This window comes from Phalangium opilio, unplaced genomic scaffold (genome assembly GCF_054372755.1).
Source record: "Phalangium opilio isolate 3A_F unplaced genomic scaffold, DU_Popi_V2 ptg000039l_1, whole genome shotgun sequence".
Lineage (NCBI taxonomy): Eukaryota > Metazoa > Arthropoda > Arachnida > Opiliones > Phalangiidae > Phalangium > Phalangium opilio.
Window position 1 is genome coordinate 250,798 of NW_028324162.1, and position 17,895 is coordinate 268,692.

The 17,895-nt window shown below is 36.9% G+C and overlaps 1 protein-coding gene across 1 annotated transcript; it reads left to right on the plus strand.

Annotated features, from left to right (window-relative positions):
• Positions 1-1,731: 1,731 nt before the first annotated feature.
• LOC149680942 (uncharacterized) lies at positions 1,732-15,984 on the plus strand. Its single transcript, XM_089834462.1, has 5 exons — positions 1,732-1,856; positions 11,553-11,700; positions 12,425-12,521; positions 13,169-15,162; positions 15,214-15,984. Exons 1-5 carry the CDS (start codon positions 1,732-1,734, stop codon positions 15,982-15,984), a joined length of 3,135 nt encoding a protein of 1,044 aa, XP_089690588.1.
• Positions 15,985-17,895: the final 1,911 nt, after the last annotated feature.

Sequence of the window (17,895 nt, forward strand, 5' to 3'; positions counted from 1 at the left end):
TTGTAAGAGGACACGAAACAAGGTCAATTGTGGTTTAAATCTACGTTATCTTATTTCATAGACCCAATCGCTTCAACACTTATAGAGAGACGAAGTATTAAAACCCACATTATGTAGTGAAATTAAAAGTTGCGTTTACACTATATATAAATGTAGTAAAGCTGAATTAAAAAGTAAACACCAAATTTGAAATGTTAATATCAAAAGATGTTCTTGGAATATTGAGATGAAACAGAGCTTTATAGCTACACAACTACTAAAAGAATCGTAATGCCGAAAAATATTTAAAATATTTCCATTTAATATTCTGCAAAAAGGAAATGTTATCGTTTTGTAAGAGATCTTATCATCCTACTCGCTTTATACTAACTTTGCTATGAGTGTAGTGTTTCGATTCGGATGCAATCTTCATTACTCGTTCTATATAAACTCTCACTTGTGTCATTACATAGAAATAAGTTTATCTTAAATAGTTAAATAAAAATAATTATTTTTAATTATTTTATTCTTCAATAATTAACATTAATAATAGTTAAATCGTTTAAAATAAAGTTATTCCTATTATCTTTTGAAACTTTTCTAATATTGACGTTTAAAGTGAAGGGTACCCCTCTTGCCCGCTTTCTTCAAATTTTGGGGTATATATACGATTCGTTTCCATTATTTTAATAGATAAAAACGCATTCGCGTGAACCCTTGGTGGAAGCCCTGCCCTGGGGAGGCTAGACGTTTCTCTTAACCCTAGCCGATCGCCGCGTATATCTTAAAACCGAACGTTAACGATGGAGAAGAAGCCGGAATGGACAAAGACCTGAAGATGGTGGTGCATAGAAGCTGGTGTCAATGTGGGATTGACGAAGAACAGAAGATGGTGGTGCTTACGAGCCAGCAAGTACAGGCTAGTGTCCATGTGGGATGGACAAAGACTAGCAGATTGTGGTCCTTAGAAGCAAGTTAGTAAAGACTGGTGTTGGTAGATGAATGGCCAAATTTCCGTGAACCGCGAACGCGTTTCGGAAATCGGGTATTTGTTTGCTCCGATTTGTAAACTGCGAACGCGGTCACGTGGGGTCTGACAGACAGACAGACACACAGACAGGCAGACACGACCGGTGTAATACCTCTCCGTGACATACGTCACTCGGAGAGGTAAAAATAATATTAAAATTCATCATCTTCCTTACGAAGATAGAAGAAATTACTATAGGTTAAATCAAATGCAATTTAAAATTAAAATTTAAAAAATATCCTTATTATCAGAAACTATACTTTTAAAGAAAATCAATAACTTTTTAGCTTATATCATAGTCTTTATAAATTTATTCCTACAAAAGCATACTTTGTTATAAGCTTACAAAACTATAAGCATACACAATCTATCAAATATTGACAGGTTGAGAAAAAAAAGAGGAGAGTACGTAAAACCCGGTCCACGCCTTAACAGTGGCCGGCATCTTGTTTCCCATGCATATTTATGGAATTACAGAAGATGTAAAATATTATTTTCACTTTGGTCGGTGGCAAAGTAATTGATTCAAAAAATTGTTGATAATGATATATAGATGGTGTACAGAACTAGGCATTATCTTCTATAAGTTCCGAATTGAAAAAAGGGGAGGGGTTACAAGAGCTGAAGAAACTCACTATCGACCAAACATCAAAGGTAAACCTAATTTAAGAGTGGAGCCTTGCGTTGACAAAGCATCAATTTACCGCCAAGGACGCTAAAATATGCTGCACAGAAATCCACCACCGATTCAAATTTCCCGCCAAGATCACCACGACGTGACGTCATCAACTCCCCCCATCTCCCAACCCATTCCTATTTCTAATTTGGTCTATGAGAGTTCCACAAAGTGATTTATGGCCTTTTGGGGGTTTCACAACTAGCCGTTCATTTAAATGTTATTATCCATGTCGGAATATATTACAGTGTAACTTTCTAGGATGTTTTCTTAAATTGTATATAAAAATTGTCTAAAATTGTCAGGATATATTATAGTGTAACTTTCTAGGATTTTTTTCTTACATTTTTACAACTAGCCTTTCATTTAAATGTTATTATCCATGTCAGAATATATTACTGTGCAACTTTTCTATGATGTTTTCTTACATTTTGTCTAAAATAGTACCTATAATAGTGTATTTTCTTATTGACATTCTACCGTGCTAATATATTTTTGTTTGATTCATGTCTTAAGAGTTTTTAATATAATACTTAAACGGTTACTGAAGTAGTGTAATTTCTGCTGTGCCCACCCAAGAGGCCATATATCACTTTGTGGAACTCTCATAGACCAAATTAGAAATAGGAATGGGTTGGGAGATGGGGGGGAGTTGATGACGTCACGTCGTGATGATCTTGGCGGGAAATTTGAATTGGTGGTGGATTTCTGTGCGGCATATTTTAGCGTCCTTGGCGGTAAACGGATGCTTTGTCAACGCAAGGTTCCACTCTTAAATTAGGTTTACCTTTGACAATTGGTCGATAGTGAGTTTCTTCAGCTCTTGCAACCCCTCCCCCTTTTTCAATTCGAAACTTACAGAAGATAATACCTAGTTCTTTACACCATCTGTATATCAATATCAACATTTTTTTGAATCAATTACTTTGCCACCGACCAAAGTGAAAATAATATTTTACATCTTCTGTAATTCCATAAATATACATGGGAAAAAGATGCCGGCCACTGTTAGGCGTGGACCGGGTTTTACGTACTCTCCTCTTTTTTCTCAACCTGTCAATATTTGATTGATTGTGTAGGCTTATAGTTTTGTAAGCTTATAATAAAGGATGCTTTTGTAGGAATAAATTTATAAAGACTATGATATAAAGTAAAAAGTTATTTATTTTCTTTAAAAGTATAGGTTCTAATAATAAGGATATTTTTTCAATTTTCATTTTAAACTGCATTTGATTTAATCTATAGTAATTTCTTCTATCTTCGTAAGGAAGATGATGAATTTTAATATTATTTTTAAATCTTACGTAAGTCATAAAGTTTTTCTTTGATATACAAAGCGTTTATTTGTTTTCTAACAAAGTGTTTATTTGTTTTCTAACGTAAAGTTCCAAGACTAATCTTTCGAGATCTGTAGTTTTAACTTTAAAGGTATGATAAATTTCTTCCGTGTTTTCTTGGGGTTTTTCAGGTGTTTTTTCCTCGGTCTTGATTTTGTTATTTATTGACTTGGTGTACGTCTCTGTTTCATCTATGCTAAAGGGTATGTTTTTTGTGTGCCTACCTCTGATAAAGTTGCACTTAGGGAAATGTTTCAAATATTCTTCGTAAGGATTATCGGTGGGTTTCCAGGCTAATAAAATGCCGTTGCATTCGTAGCACTGTACTAGATCATCGGTATGTAACGAATAAAACCCCGCTCTGCTTAAAGCTTTTTTATAGTTTCCATCTTGTGGCCAGAAGTAAAAAGTATGATATCACTGCAGCTCCGAGTTCATGATTAATGGATATGAAGATAGAAATATTCGATTTATTTATCACCAATAGTTCCTACCTCTCTTAATATATGAAATAAAAGAAAACAGTATTGAAAAGTGACACATTTATAGTTTAAAAATACAAAAGAGATTACAAAGAGTATTTCTTAACAAAAAGGTTAAGTTATTCTTTACGGGCGCGTTTCAACATGTTTGTAAAATGACGTCATTCTTCAAACAATCTCGTCCAAACTCTGAAACCAGAGATTAAGGAAATCCAGCATTCTCAAGATCAATAAAATAAATAGTACAATAAGTAGTTTTTAGGGGGCTGAGCTCCAAGATCTGGCGTATTCTTGTCAACTCACAACATACAATGGGGATGGGGAGAACGTAGCAACCTCCCGCACCTAATGGTAACGGACCCTTCAGCGTGTCAGAGTGAGTTATTTTTACAATTATTTTACTATGCCCTTAAGATCTTTGTTGATTTCCTTCCCCCTCTCACCCCCTTGGGTGGAGTATATACCGTTAACAAATATATCCTAAATTCTTCATCGGTGCTAAGTAAAAAGTTTTTTTTGGTGAAACATAGAGTAATTTTGATAAATGCTGTGCAAATTTATCGACATACCGTTAACAAATATATCCTAAATTCTTCATCGGTGCTAAGTAAAAAGTTTTTTTTGGTGAAACATAGAGTAATTTTGATAAATGCTGTGCAAATTTATCGACACGTTTATAACAATTTGAAACGTTTTTGAAAGGTTTATCCTCGCCCCCCTTTGAATGTCATAAAAGCTGGTGGGTGGTCCAATTAAAGAAAGGAAAAAATAAATTCCATTGATAACAATACAACTGGTTCGACCACGCCCCCAAAAGCCATTACGACACGTTTGAACGTGTTTACATATAAGTAAAAACAGATTGGGATAAATTCTTTTGTTATGAACCATGTTCGACCCCCCTCCTCCCCCCTTAATGTCATATAACACACACCCTGGGTGGCCAAAAGGGGATTTTGTAAACTATAGAGAGTCATTTCACTTCCGAACTCTGGAGAGAAAGGTTGGTGACAAGGCTAGTAAGAAATCACGTGTTTCCTCCGATGCACCTTACGTAATATGTAATTCTTGTTTTGGTAAAAATGTCCCTTAAAATTTGTGCTAAATAGAAAACATATGAGACAGTCTAGCCATATTCGTGTATACTCTACTCGGAAATGTTAAGATCGGTAAGTTTTTTAGCATAATAAGTAATATTCCGGTATATTTCATTCATCTGACCACATCTCTTTCGGTATGGTCGAAAATGTTCATGAAAACCTCAAAAAACTAGGGTATGTCCCCATGCCACGTCCGGGTCATCTACACTGCCCTCATTGTGATGGGACTTTAAAATACGTGCCTGACTTCGTCCAATTAAGTTATTTCTCCACATCACGTGACTGTGCGCACTTCAGACGTTGCGTTTTAGTTCAATCTAAAAACCTTATCCGTATGTCGACCCATAAAGAGCGAAGACATCTTCTTGACGAGCGAAACTTTTGTACTCTGTGCGGTGAGTTTAAATACCGGATTATGGACTTGTGCCCGTGTTACAAATGGACATATGATTCACCAGAGATTTAAATCAGGTACGGCAGTGACTTTTGAGATGAAATAGAATTGTGGAAGCATCATAGTTAATACAAATCATTGTTGCTTCATAAAAAAGGGTATGTTTCACTTTGCATCATAACAATGTTTGTAATTTAGTCGATATTCATGTGTACTTTAGTATTATTCGTATGAAATTCAGTATTAGTTTATAATAAGCCACTTGTGCATGGTTAAGTTGGTGTTTTTTAGGTAGTTCATGTGTATTTTAGCCAGTATTCAACTAGAACTTTTGCATGTATTTTTTATAAATCACGTGTTATTTAGTATTATTCGTATGAAATTCAGTATTAGTTTCTAATAAGGCACTTGTGCAGGGTAAAATTGGTGTTTTTTAGGAAGTATTATATAAATGCCAGTATTTTAATCAATATTCATGGGTATTTTAGTTGTAGTCAGCTATAACCTTTGCATGTACTTTATATAAATCCCTTATAGTTTGGTATTATTCGTATGAAATTCAGTATTAGTTTCTAATAAGCCACTTGTGCAGGGTAAAATTGGTGTTTTTTTAGGTTGTTTTATATAAATGCTCGTATTTTGATCAATATTCATGGGTATTTGGTATATAGCCAATTGAAGAAAGACAATAAAAAAGCATCAGTCAATATACCCTCAGGCTAAATATAGATAGTTTTCGCACATGGAGGATTCATACCATTTATACCAGAAGCCGGGCTATCTGGAGGACAAAAGCAGACGGGTTTTTGTCCGCCAGATAGCCCGGTCTCCTGGTGTAAATGGTATGAATCCTCCAGGTGTGAAAACTATCTATCAACCCGTACTCTCAAGAAAACCGCGCAATTGCCCTCGTTAGGCTATGGGGATGAATGTTATGCCGTTTTCGGGGTGAATGGATACGAGCCAAGCCTACTTTTGACAATAAGGATGGAACCATTGTTACCATCTCGGAAAACGTTTTGAAGGAATTTATGGAGGAGTGGACGGAGATCTATTCAGCGTTGGAAACTGGCGACTGGGATAATTATCGTTACTTAAACTTGAAAATAAAAGTAACCGTTATGGAGGGGGGGATAGTATTAAACGAGAGGGTAGGGTCTTCACTCTAACAAAGGCCGACGCAGGGAAACTGAACGACAAATTTAGTTTTATGAAATTTCACTACAACCTTTTGAAAGATCAAGTTATAAAATGCATTTACGAAGCTATTTTAAAACGCCTAGGATCTACCATAGAATAACCTAGCATAAGAGTATATTTTTGCAGCATTTACCAAAGAATCTAATACAGCATAAGCCTGCCAGGATCTACCATAGAATAAGTCTAAAATACCAAAAGCCTATCTTTTTCAGCATTTACAAAAGAATAAACCTATCTTTCATGATCTAATATAGCATAAACCTACCAGGATCTACCATAGAATAAGCCTGCAGTAGCATAAAACTATCTTACAAGATCTAATATAACATAAACCAACGAGAATCTACCATAGAAAAAGCCTACAATAGCCAATTTATTATTATAAATTTTAGCCCTCCCCCAAAGGGGGGAAGGAAGGGGGTAAAGTTTTTGGTTCTATACCGTCAACCTTACTCTCTTTACTTAGAGTGTACCCCGACCCAAATATGATATTACATTATTTGTTATATTGACACTAAAAATTAATTTGGACCAAAAATAACGCCAGATAATTCAACGTCTTAAACATTGATTAAGGACTAAAGTTATTCGCGTTAAAAACACCCTTATTGCTCGCGTGTAAAAACTCGCTTGTCGCTCGCTTGACCAAATTAAGTTCTTTCGAAATTGCTCTTTAGATCGTTATATTTGAAATACAGACTTTTGGGGAAGGTTCCCAGGAATGATTTAAATCACGCAATTGCGTGGAGTAAAGCGGGCGTAGAGTTTAACTTCTTTCTAAATCGATTAATTCGCGTCCAAAGAGAAAAGCTTATTTCTAGATTTCTGTTCATTTTTGCAAGGTATTAAAAGAGGACAAAGAAAGGTTTTGCGTCACGCGTAATTATTGAATAAAGCTTTGGCCTTTCAAGTATAAAAACATTAACCAAATACTGCTATTTTTCTAACCCACGGCTTTCGCCATAGCGCACTGAAGCATAATCACGAATAGATGAAGGTCATAAGCGGCCTGTCATCTATCCATATACAAGGTGTGCCCGATAGCAGCGTCATTTAGCATACGAAGAGTAAGGAAAAAGTATATTATTTTAGGTTTTTATTTTTCTACATTTGTAAAACTTTCAATTCTAGAACGTTTACTCGAGCGTTCATCGAGTGGAGTATGTGTGGACAGTGTGATTTTCAATGATTTAACACTGCGTAATTAACATTTCACCACTGCTTCACTTTTTCATCAAGAGAGCAAAATATATAAAGGTAATTCAAGAATTGGTTAGTAATATTCAAGTATGAAAGATAGGCGAAGAAATGACTGTTCTGGTGCTCTTTAACTGAGTTATTTTATGATAATTATACTCAATAGTCTATTGTAATCTATTAATATTGTTTATAAGCGAGGACGTTGAAACTCCAAGACTATTTGAAAAGAAGAGCAAATATACCCTGTCGTTATTTTGAGAATGGCGTCTCAAGGCGGTCTTTATAACGATCTTGGTTATGAATTAGTCATCTTTCCCTCCGTGCGGATTTTTTACATTCGCTCGAGTAGATCTACATATTCGAGACCCCAATATGTTTTGTGATAATTCACGTATCCCATCCAGTCTTGACATTATTAGCGTACTCCATTGAGTTTAAAATATTCCCACCAAAAACTAGACCTAATTAAGATTAATTACAACCAATATTTAACTAAACTAGACTGGTTTGAAAGAAAAGCATATGGCTAATTTGAGTGACATTCATTGTTTAGGGGGTAGCAGACTCCCATCTTCCCCCTAAACGGAAGATGCCGCTAAAATTAGGCATTCTAGTTTCAAACTAGCCAAGTTTAATTTAATATGAAACTCTGATTGGTTCTAAATAAATTAATTGATTTAAATCAATTAGATTTTATTTACATTTATTACAACTAATTAGTTAATAGTCATATCTTTTAAATTAGGCCAGGACAGGTAAGCCAAAAAAGGGCTTGACCTAGAACATTTGAACATAAAGATGAAAATTGGTACATATGTTGTTTTTGATCCAACAAAAAATATACTAAAAGTCCCCTGCTGTAGAGCGCGAGCTTTGCCGCCATCTTGGAAAATGGCCGCCGCTAATTAAGGCTACAATGTATTCCACGTTCTTCTTTAAAAATTAGGAAAATTGGTACACATTATGATTGGAACCACATGAACATCATGGCTAAATTTTACAGCTCTGTGTTCAATAGTTTGGTCGACATATTGGAAAATGGCCGCCGTGAATGCTAGGTCAGTATATTTCACCATGTTGATGGAAAATTATGAAAATTGATAGCTATTATAATCAGAGCTGTGTGAACCTTATAGTAAAATATTGAAGCCATTAATCAGATAGTTTGGCCGCCATATTGGAAAATGGCCGCCATCAATGTCATTTAGATACAGTAGTAAAATATTGAAGCCATTAATCAGATAGTTTGGCCGCCATATTGGAAAATGGCCGCCATCAATGTCATTTAGATACAGTATATGGTTCAAAAATTATAAAAATTGGTACTAATTATGTTGAAGACCGTCTAAACATCATACTTGAATATTGAAGACGTGGTACTGATAGTTTGGGTGCCATCTTCGAAAATGACTGCTGGAAATGCTAAGTATATTTCAAATATATAAATCTTTTTAAAATACCTATTTTGAATAGATGATTTTCATTAACGTAATAAACAACAAAAAATGGATATCTCGAAGTTGAAATCATCGACGCCATCTTTAAAAATGGCCACCTGAAAATCATTGCCCTAAATTCTGAAAGAAAGAAAAGGAAAGCCATATCACTCGGATTTTGGTGAGGAAAAACCGTTTTATATGGGGTATATACATTCTAGTGTCGTTAAGGATTAGATTTAAGTTACATTTTTAACATTTCGTTCATATTTCTCGTCATCCTGAAGATTTTTAATTACGGTTAATACCATGACTATGACCACACTTTGCCCAGCAAGCTAATCCAGATCGTCTACATTCACCGTTCTTTATACAAGATGTTCTGCAGACTGCAGGTAAAAATAATGAGTGTTATAAGTTCATCTGATGCCGGAAGGAGAATGGTGTGAATGGGTCTTCAAATTTCGCGATCGCGAACCAATCCCCACTGGTTGCCACACATACTGTCAAGTCCTCATTTGATCTCGCTAAGCTTCATCCAACAACCGACGCCGCAAAACTACATTTTTTTCCGAGCGTATCTTCAAGTCCAACAATAGCTAGGAAGCGATTAAATCCCGAACAGTGGGGATTGGTTCGCAATCGCGAAATTTGAAGACCCATTCACACCATTCTCCTTCCGGCATCAGATGAACTTATAACACTCATTATTTTTACCTGCAGTCTGCAGAACATCTTGTATAAAGAACGGTGAATGTAGACGATCTGGATTAGCTTGCTGGGCAATGTGTGGTCATAGTCATGGTATTAACCGTAATTAAAAATCTTCACGATCACGAGAAATATGAACGAAATGTTAAAAATATGTCTTAAATCTAATCCTTAACGACACTAGAATGTATATACCCTATGAAAAACGGTTTTACCTAACCAAAATCCGAGTAATACGGCTTTCCTTTTCTTTCTTTCAGAATTTGGGGCAATGATTTTCGTTTGGCCATTTTTAAAGATGGCGTCGATAATTTCAACTTCGAGATATCCATTTTTTGTTGTTTACTACGTTAATGAAAATCATCTATTCAAAATAGGAATATCAAAAAGATTTATATATTTGAAATATACTTTGCATTTCCAGCAGTCATTTTCGAAGATGGCGCCCAAACTATCAGTAGCACACCTTCAATATTCAAGTATGATGTTTAGACGGTTTTCAACATAATTATTACCAATTTTCATAATTTTTGAACCATATACTGTATCTAAATGACATTGATGGCGGCCATTTTCCAACATGGCGGGCAAACTATCTGATTAATGGCTTCAATATTTTACAATGAGGTTTACACAGCTCTGATTATAATAGCTATCAATTTTCATAATTTTCCAACAGTATGATGAAATATACTGTACCTAGCATTCACGGCGGCCATTTTCCAATATGTCGACCAAACTATTGAACACAGAGCTGTAAAATTTTGCCATGAAATTCGTGTGGTTCCAATCATAATGTGTACCAATTTAAAGAAGAACGTGGAATACATTGTAGCTGTAATTAACGGCGGCCATTTTCCAAGATGGCGACGAAAGCTCGCGCTCTACAGCAGGGGACTTTTAGTATAGTTTTAGTTGTGTCTTAAACAACACATGTACCAATTTTCATCTTTATGTTCAAATGTTCTAGGCCAAACCCTAAAAGTCCTGGGCTAAATCGACAGCTAATTGTTCCATCCATTAGTTATCGTCTATCTCACTTAGACTTTAATCTGTACTTATTGGCTCCCCACAACACTAATCTTTAAAATAGGCTTGTTTTCCAATATCATTAGGGTTAAGATGTACGCTGTGATATTCTAGCGTTAAGAAAAACTTTTAGCCTCCCAGTGCAGCAATTCTTCCACCAAGTGTTCTCGAAATTGCGTTTTTCTAATCATTTACTCTGAGTCAATGGCCGTTTAGACCCAATATTTCCATAATTCGTGATAAAGACATACGCTAGAAGTCAAACGTCAAGAATATGAATATTTTGCATAATTTTACGATAACGATTATAATACAAGTTATCAAGAATTGAGGTAAATAACTGACGATTAAAAATGGTTAATATCAACTATATTTATTTAATTATTTAAAAAACCTCGTTCATCTTAACTTCATCCATCAAAGTGTATATACGAAGAGTAATGAAGATTTCGTAGAAGTCGATACACTATATACATTTCATTGTTAAATTGAAGCGAGTAATTAAGACGCGTTCCCATGAATTACAAATCAAGTAAGCTCCCTTCAAAGTTTATTAAGGATGACCAATGATATCATTGCCACGGAAAATAATGTCATTTGCATGGTATGTCAATTTCGATTTAATTTTAAAAACAATTTTTATAGATCATTAGAAATGAATCGCAGTGCTTTTTTTGACCACCTGAAAACGGATTCGATGTGAGTATAGCCGTATTTTTTAAAATTCTGACAAGAGATACAACAAGAATAGTTGAAACATTGGGAGTTTAAGAGCATCTAGCGCGGTCAATACATGGGAGTTAGACAACTCTAGTTCGAACTCCGTCTTAGACGTTTTATATATAATTTTTTCGTAATATTTTATGTAAGGAAAAGGTTTGTAGGATGGATGCAAATAGGTTTATAAAAAGAATACATTTGCAACATTACAGTATTGGCTTATTGTTCAAATTTAATAGCTCCTTCGCTCGTTGATAGTTGCGCCACGTACTACACATACGAAGAGGGTGGAAGATATTTCTTTCACAAAAGGCAGCTAGACCCGCCTCGAAATAGTTTGTCTAGGATTCTTAAGGGGGAGAAGTACCGACATGAAGTACGAATCTTTTTCAGTGGATGGCGCCAGGTGAGCGGAGGATAATTCCGCTCGCCCCCCTTTGAAGTAGGGCCTATAGGGGAAATGTAGAAGGTTTCTTCCTACAAGCTATGCTATACACGGAATTCAATCCCTCTTACAATGCTAATGATAATAAGTTCGTTGAATGACTGACGCATAGTGGGGCTAATTACTCAGATTTTCTGTATCTCTTTTAAAGGTTAGTCATATGTTGAGGGTAATTATATTGGCACAATTAAAGTAGCGCATTGAAGCGCTATTTACACAAATGTTTTGTACTCCTGTTAAGTAAGGTACGATATAGGCACTATTATGAGCCCAGCCCTTGGGCAATCTTGTTATCCATGTTCAAGAGCGGAAACTTAGCTAAGCAAAGTTCAGATGAAAAATACAAATATACTGTATAATCGTTGCCTACAGATTGTATATTTAGGCCAATTCAAGCTTGGCAGATGGTGGGGAAATTGCCTTATCTCGAAAATATATATTACGTCACGTGATGGCACTCTTTGCTATCCTTTTATGAAGGGATCATTCATAAAAGTAAATTTGCATGGTTCATTGAGGATTTTAATAAATTTCTTATTTAAGTTATTTATTATTTTATTATTATTAAATATAAGTAATTTAATACTAAAGCTGCAATTCTGAATATAGAACCATATGTAGCGCGAGAACTAACCTTGTAAAACGTTTTAAGAAAAGAACGCCAACTGAAACTTCTTTTTTAAAGATTCTTAAACATCGCCTTCTATTTTTTCCAACGGTTCAACATCCTATTCGTCTCGTTCCATCTAATGCAGTCACGCGGGGGAAAGCGGTGAAAACAGGTAAGAGGTTGATAAAGGAGGAGCTCGGCTGGAAAAGATTTGAAATCAAAGCGTAGCGTCACTGAACGGATAGCAAAGAGCGCACCTAGCGGAGATTAAAGGCAAACTAAAATGTCAGAAATATAGTCTGCAAACTCTTCGGTGAACTGGCCTTAATACTTTTTCCGTAGGCAACGCTAAAATCATAAGTAATCACAATAATTTTTGTGGGTAATCAGAAATCTCCGATAAACATTGAAAATCACTTGAAATCTTGGGAAAATCAGAAATAATCACACGATTTCGAAAACACGGTGAATTCACTTTCATTAATATCCGATCCTCACGGTTAGTTGTAAGCCTAAATATGATTGCGACCATAACAGAAGGGATTTAAAAACCCTTTCAATACAACCTTAATGCATATGTGGCAAAAGAGTGACACACTATTCCCTCCCCTTCCATGGTCTACATAAACATCACTGATCTATAAATTCTAATTTAGTTTGGCCAACTAAATTTTACTTTTCAAATACTTTTTTCAATATTTGTTAGGCTTAGCTCTAAATTTTAGTATTTTTCATAACTTTAGACTTTTTATTTGCCTAAATTAGCTGAGTGGACTGGATAAGTTGTAATGCGGCCCCCAAATTGGCGTGGGGGCTTAGAGGCTTCACTTTCCAGTACCAGGTTTTTCTCTTTTACTTGCGGTTTTCTTCGAGTTCTCATCGTTCTCTACCTCATCCACGGGTTTTGTATTTGCAAGGAAACACGGTTACAGTGCTCTAGCGTGCATCTTCAAGATATTGCCCATTACTATGCTCCATTGGAAAAATACTCCCCTTCACTTTTCGACTATAAGATTGGACATAGACGTCGCTTTCGTTCGCTTTCACTGAAATCTATTTTGGATGTGCATCACGAAGATTTTCCGATTTTGGCAATACGTTTTAATGGCCTAGATAGATGCGGGGACGTGGAATCCAATCCTGGTCCGGTGTTGACTGCCAAATGTGGGCATTGCGATAAGACGGTACGGGATAATCAGATGGGTAGCTTTTGCGAAGCACCACACTGCCACAGATGGTTCCACGCGAAGTGCGTTAATATGTGCAAGAATGAATACCTTCGTTTAAGCTCTTCGGATGAACCATACACTTGCCCAACATGTTCACTTCCGGCCTTTAGTGATTCGTTTTTTGCTGTGCCGGATTCATCCAGTGATGACAGCTTACCACACGCTGTGGGGACATCTCGTTCTAAGAAAATTACATTTGTTCTTTCAAATGTGCGAAGTGTTCGGAACAAGCTTCTGGACATTTCATTACAACTGTGTTCAACTCCCACTGATATCTACGCTTTCACTGAGACGTGGTTAGACGACTCCATTTTAGATTCGGAAATTTTCCCCCAAGACTATGTTATCTTTCGTCGGGATCGACCCACTAGAGGTGGTGGTGTACTGCTTGCCCTACATGATTCTTTATGTCCGTTACCGATCGAGATTCCTGAGGAACTTTTAATAGCGGAAGATGGTACACCCATCGAGGGTGTTTTTGCGTCATTTCGTTGTGGGACTCGCTCTGCTGTTGTTGGTTGCCTATATAGACCTCCTAGATCTTCTATGTCTACTCTACTTACGATGTGTGACCTACTTGGTCAGCTCCATGAAACTCTACCTCCACATGATCTCTTCGTTTTGATGGGAGACTTTAACATGGATATTGATTGGTTACTCCCTTCTCCGAAATCCGCTGCTGAACAGTTATTCTTCGACACGATCACTGACTTGGGTCTTCAGGAAACTGTATTAGCACCAACTCGTGGCTCTAGCAGGCTTGACCTTGTCTTTGTTAACGACATTAGATTTTTGGGCGAGACGTTGGTCCGTGACAACCTTCCTGGCTGTGGTTATCTCGCTGTCACTGGTGTATTTGACCTTCCCCGTAACTTCGTTCAGCGTGTCAACAGAACTATACTAAACTACAAAAACATAGTTTCGGCAGATCTACAAGACTCAGTCAGATATGCTCCATGGGAGTTGGCGTTCTCGACAAACATCAATGAAACATGGGACCTTTTCCTGGACCTTTTTTGGGCTCTTGTTAAGGACAATATTCCAAGCACTACGCTACGAGGCAATAAACGATCACCTTGGATCACTGGTGACCTCGTGCATCAAAGTCATGTGAAGAACTCGCTATTTAATAAAGCCAAACGAAGACAACGTGAGTCGGATTGGAGCGCTTACAAAGTATTTAGCAATGGTTTACGACGTAGAACGCGTATCGCTTACGACCATTATGTAGCGGGTCTTCATGAAACCCTCGCAATGTACCCTAAACGTTTTTGGACCTTTATACGCTCTAAGAATCAACTACCGCCACCGTCCTCCTTTACGGGAGATTTATGCGAAGTCTCCTGTCCTTCCATGGTGGCGCGTGTGTTTGGCGACTTCTTTTATAAATGCTTCAGTATCCCGGATCCAGATCTAACTTTTCCGACTTTGGATGCTCAGGGACCTCACTATTCCATGGATTATGTCACTCATTTAGATGTGGAAATTGCTTTAAAGCGCCTCAAACCGGGGTCAGCATGTGGACCAGATGGTATTACTCCGAGACTACTATTAGCCATGGCCCCAGCCATCATAGACCCACTTGTACGTCTCTTCAATATTTCACTCGCTACGTCATCTTTGCCATCGGCCTAGAAATTGGCTAACGTAGTTCCTGTTTACAAAAACAGTGGGAAAAGGAACAATATTTCGAATTACCGACCCATCTCTCTGACGTCTGTGGTTGGAAAGCTTTTGGAGTCCATAATCTCAGAGAAATTGACAGACTTCCTCGAAGAGAATGATGTTCTTCCGCCTTCTCAGTTTGGATTTCGCCGTCATCGATCTTGTACACATCAGCTACTAAAATCATTCCACTACTGGGCAACCCTCTTAGATGAACGTGATCCTCCGGATGTTCATGTGGTTGGTTTCGAATGGTCTAAAGCGTTCGATTCCGTGTGCCATTATAGACTTTTTTTCAAGCCTCAGAACGTGGGTGTTTCCAGTGCTATTCTTCTGTGGCTCAAAGATTTTCTAGCGCAGCGCTTGCAACGAGTGGTGTATCGTGGGGAGTATGCCAATTACATGCCAGTGACCTTGGGCGTACCACAAGGTTCGATTTTGGGACCTTTGCTTTTCAATATCTTCGTGGCTGATCTGCCTTCGGTCCTTACGGAAGGTTGTACGATGTCCCAGTACGCCGATGACTCCTACATCTCTATCCCCATTCGCTCAAACGTCGACAGTATGACATTGCAGGATAATATCAACAGAGTTTCTGATTGGGGTCTCTTAAACAACTTAGAACTCAACGTCAGGAAGTTTACCTTTCTTGTGTTAACCAGACGTCGATGCACTGATCACGCCAGTTATACTTTAAATTCGTTGCCGCTCAAGTTTACACCATGCGAATCTTGCGCGTAATTATATCGAGTGATCTGAAGTGGACCTCACAAACAAGAACTGTTGTCAACAAAGCTAGGCGGATCTGCGGCTTAATTAGGCGTGCCTCCTTGACTCTGTACCGGACTCTCTGTTTCCCATTATTGGATTACGCTTCCCCAGTTTGGAGCCCCTCCCTCCACAAAGATGTCTCCTTACTCGAGTCTGTCCAAAGAGGATTTACCCGGTACTATCTTAAATCATCACGGCCGTATTTACCTGGTCATATCCCATACGCGTCGCGTCTCCAAACTTTGAATCTCCAGCCCTTGTGTGTTCGTCGCGATGTGACGGATCTTACGACCTTTGTCCGCTTACGCGGCTTAGACTACTTTCATATGGACCGTTTTGTCACCGTCAATCCTCGACACTCTGTGCTCACATATGCTCTAAACTATGCCAGGTGCACTGCACTGAAGGAGTCATTTTTCTTTCGTACTGTACGATTGTGGAACATTCCCGTGGACATAAAAACTTCGGCTAACGGTGTTTCTTTTTTTGTATTTCGGTCCTCCATTTTAAAATTTATAATTGACAATTGGACGTCTATTCAAAATTAATTTCTGATTTGTGTATCTTATTTCTTATTAATGTATTGTTTTGTCCCGGTAACCACATTATATAGGCTCATGCCTCTGTGGTTGCCAGTAGCTTTGGGTTACGAAATAAATATTATTATTATTATTATATTAATATAATATAATATAATTATAATTTCTTGTCAAGTCTGACCAATATCGATCTATCATTACTTAGTCTGGCCTAGAGATGTGAGTCGGTAATTTACCGTCCGTAAATTACCGGTAATTTACCAATTACCGCGTAAATTACCGTTTTATATCTTACCGTAATTTTACAATTTTAATTTACCGGTAAATAACGGCGGTAAATTACCGTCGTAAATTAAGAAACATTTTTATTACGCATTTAATGTTCATTTTACACTTAAATGATCAATCATTTCTGTGTTTACTTCCAAAATGACTCACCAGGCGCTATTCGCTAGTCAGTACTTATAAAGTTGTGCTAGAAGTTAGTCTTTTAATAAATCTTTTATTAGAAATCAGATTAGAAAGGCCACGGCTGTCGTCCTGGTAGCAAAATCCGCAAATACGTGAAAAGCAGTCAGATAGTGCTCACAATTAAGATTTGTTTTAAGTAAAGCGTTGTAAGCACAGGAAAATATAAATTACCAAAAATTACCAACTGAACGGTAATTTTTGTTTTCCCAAAATTTTAATCGGTAATTTATCGGTAAATTACCGTTTTTGAAAATTACGGTAATTTCACATCTCTAGTCTGGCCTATTATTGATCTATAATTTCTTATATTGACTGGCCTACTATTATTCTAAAATAATACCTGCAATACGTGTAGTATTCATCCCAGTATGATATTAGGCTTGTGAAAATATTCAAACTTTGACTCGCAACCTGTTTTCGTACAAATTTGCAAGTATCACGAAACCTCCACCAAGCTTAATAACAGTAATTGGCGAGACAATTTCTTCTTCACTATGTTTCAACTTAAATAATCTCTGAGTAAACAACGCTATCAATGGGAAGCTTTAGCTGTCATGCGCGTGACGTGTTTCATTACACAGTTCCTGGCAGCCTTGTCGCTGGTCAGTACGAACTCCTACACAACGCTAGCACAGGATAATATAAAACTTTAATTGTCATGCGCAATAGGCATTCTATTTTTTATTCCACATCCGCGCATTGACAGAATCTCGAAATGTATACACTAAATTATGGTAGCTGTATATATGTTGGCTCCTTAAATTCGAAAAGTATTAATTTAATTATTTTTATTTTAATTAAGTAATTTATTGTTAGCTAGTTACAAGTTACTACATATTAGTAAAGAATTATTTTGAAATTGGACTCGGTT

What these genes read in the sequence shown, in the direction of transcription:
- LOC149680942 (XM_089834462.1), top strand. Translation starts at nt 1,732, where the DNA reads ATGCTGCACAGAAATCCACCACCGATTCAAATTTCCCGCCAAGATCAC. An exon ending in GTCTATGAGAGTTCCACAAA is followed by an intron (nt 1,857 to 11,552) that starts GTGATTTATGGC and finishes GCTCGTTGATAG; the next exon opens with TTGCGCCACGTACTACACAT. An exon ending in TTTTCAGTGGATGGCGCCAG is followed by an intron (nt 11,701 to 12,424) that starts GTGAGCGGAGGA and finishes TCTTTTTTAAAG; the next exon opens with ATTCTTAAACATCGCCTTCT.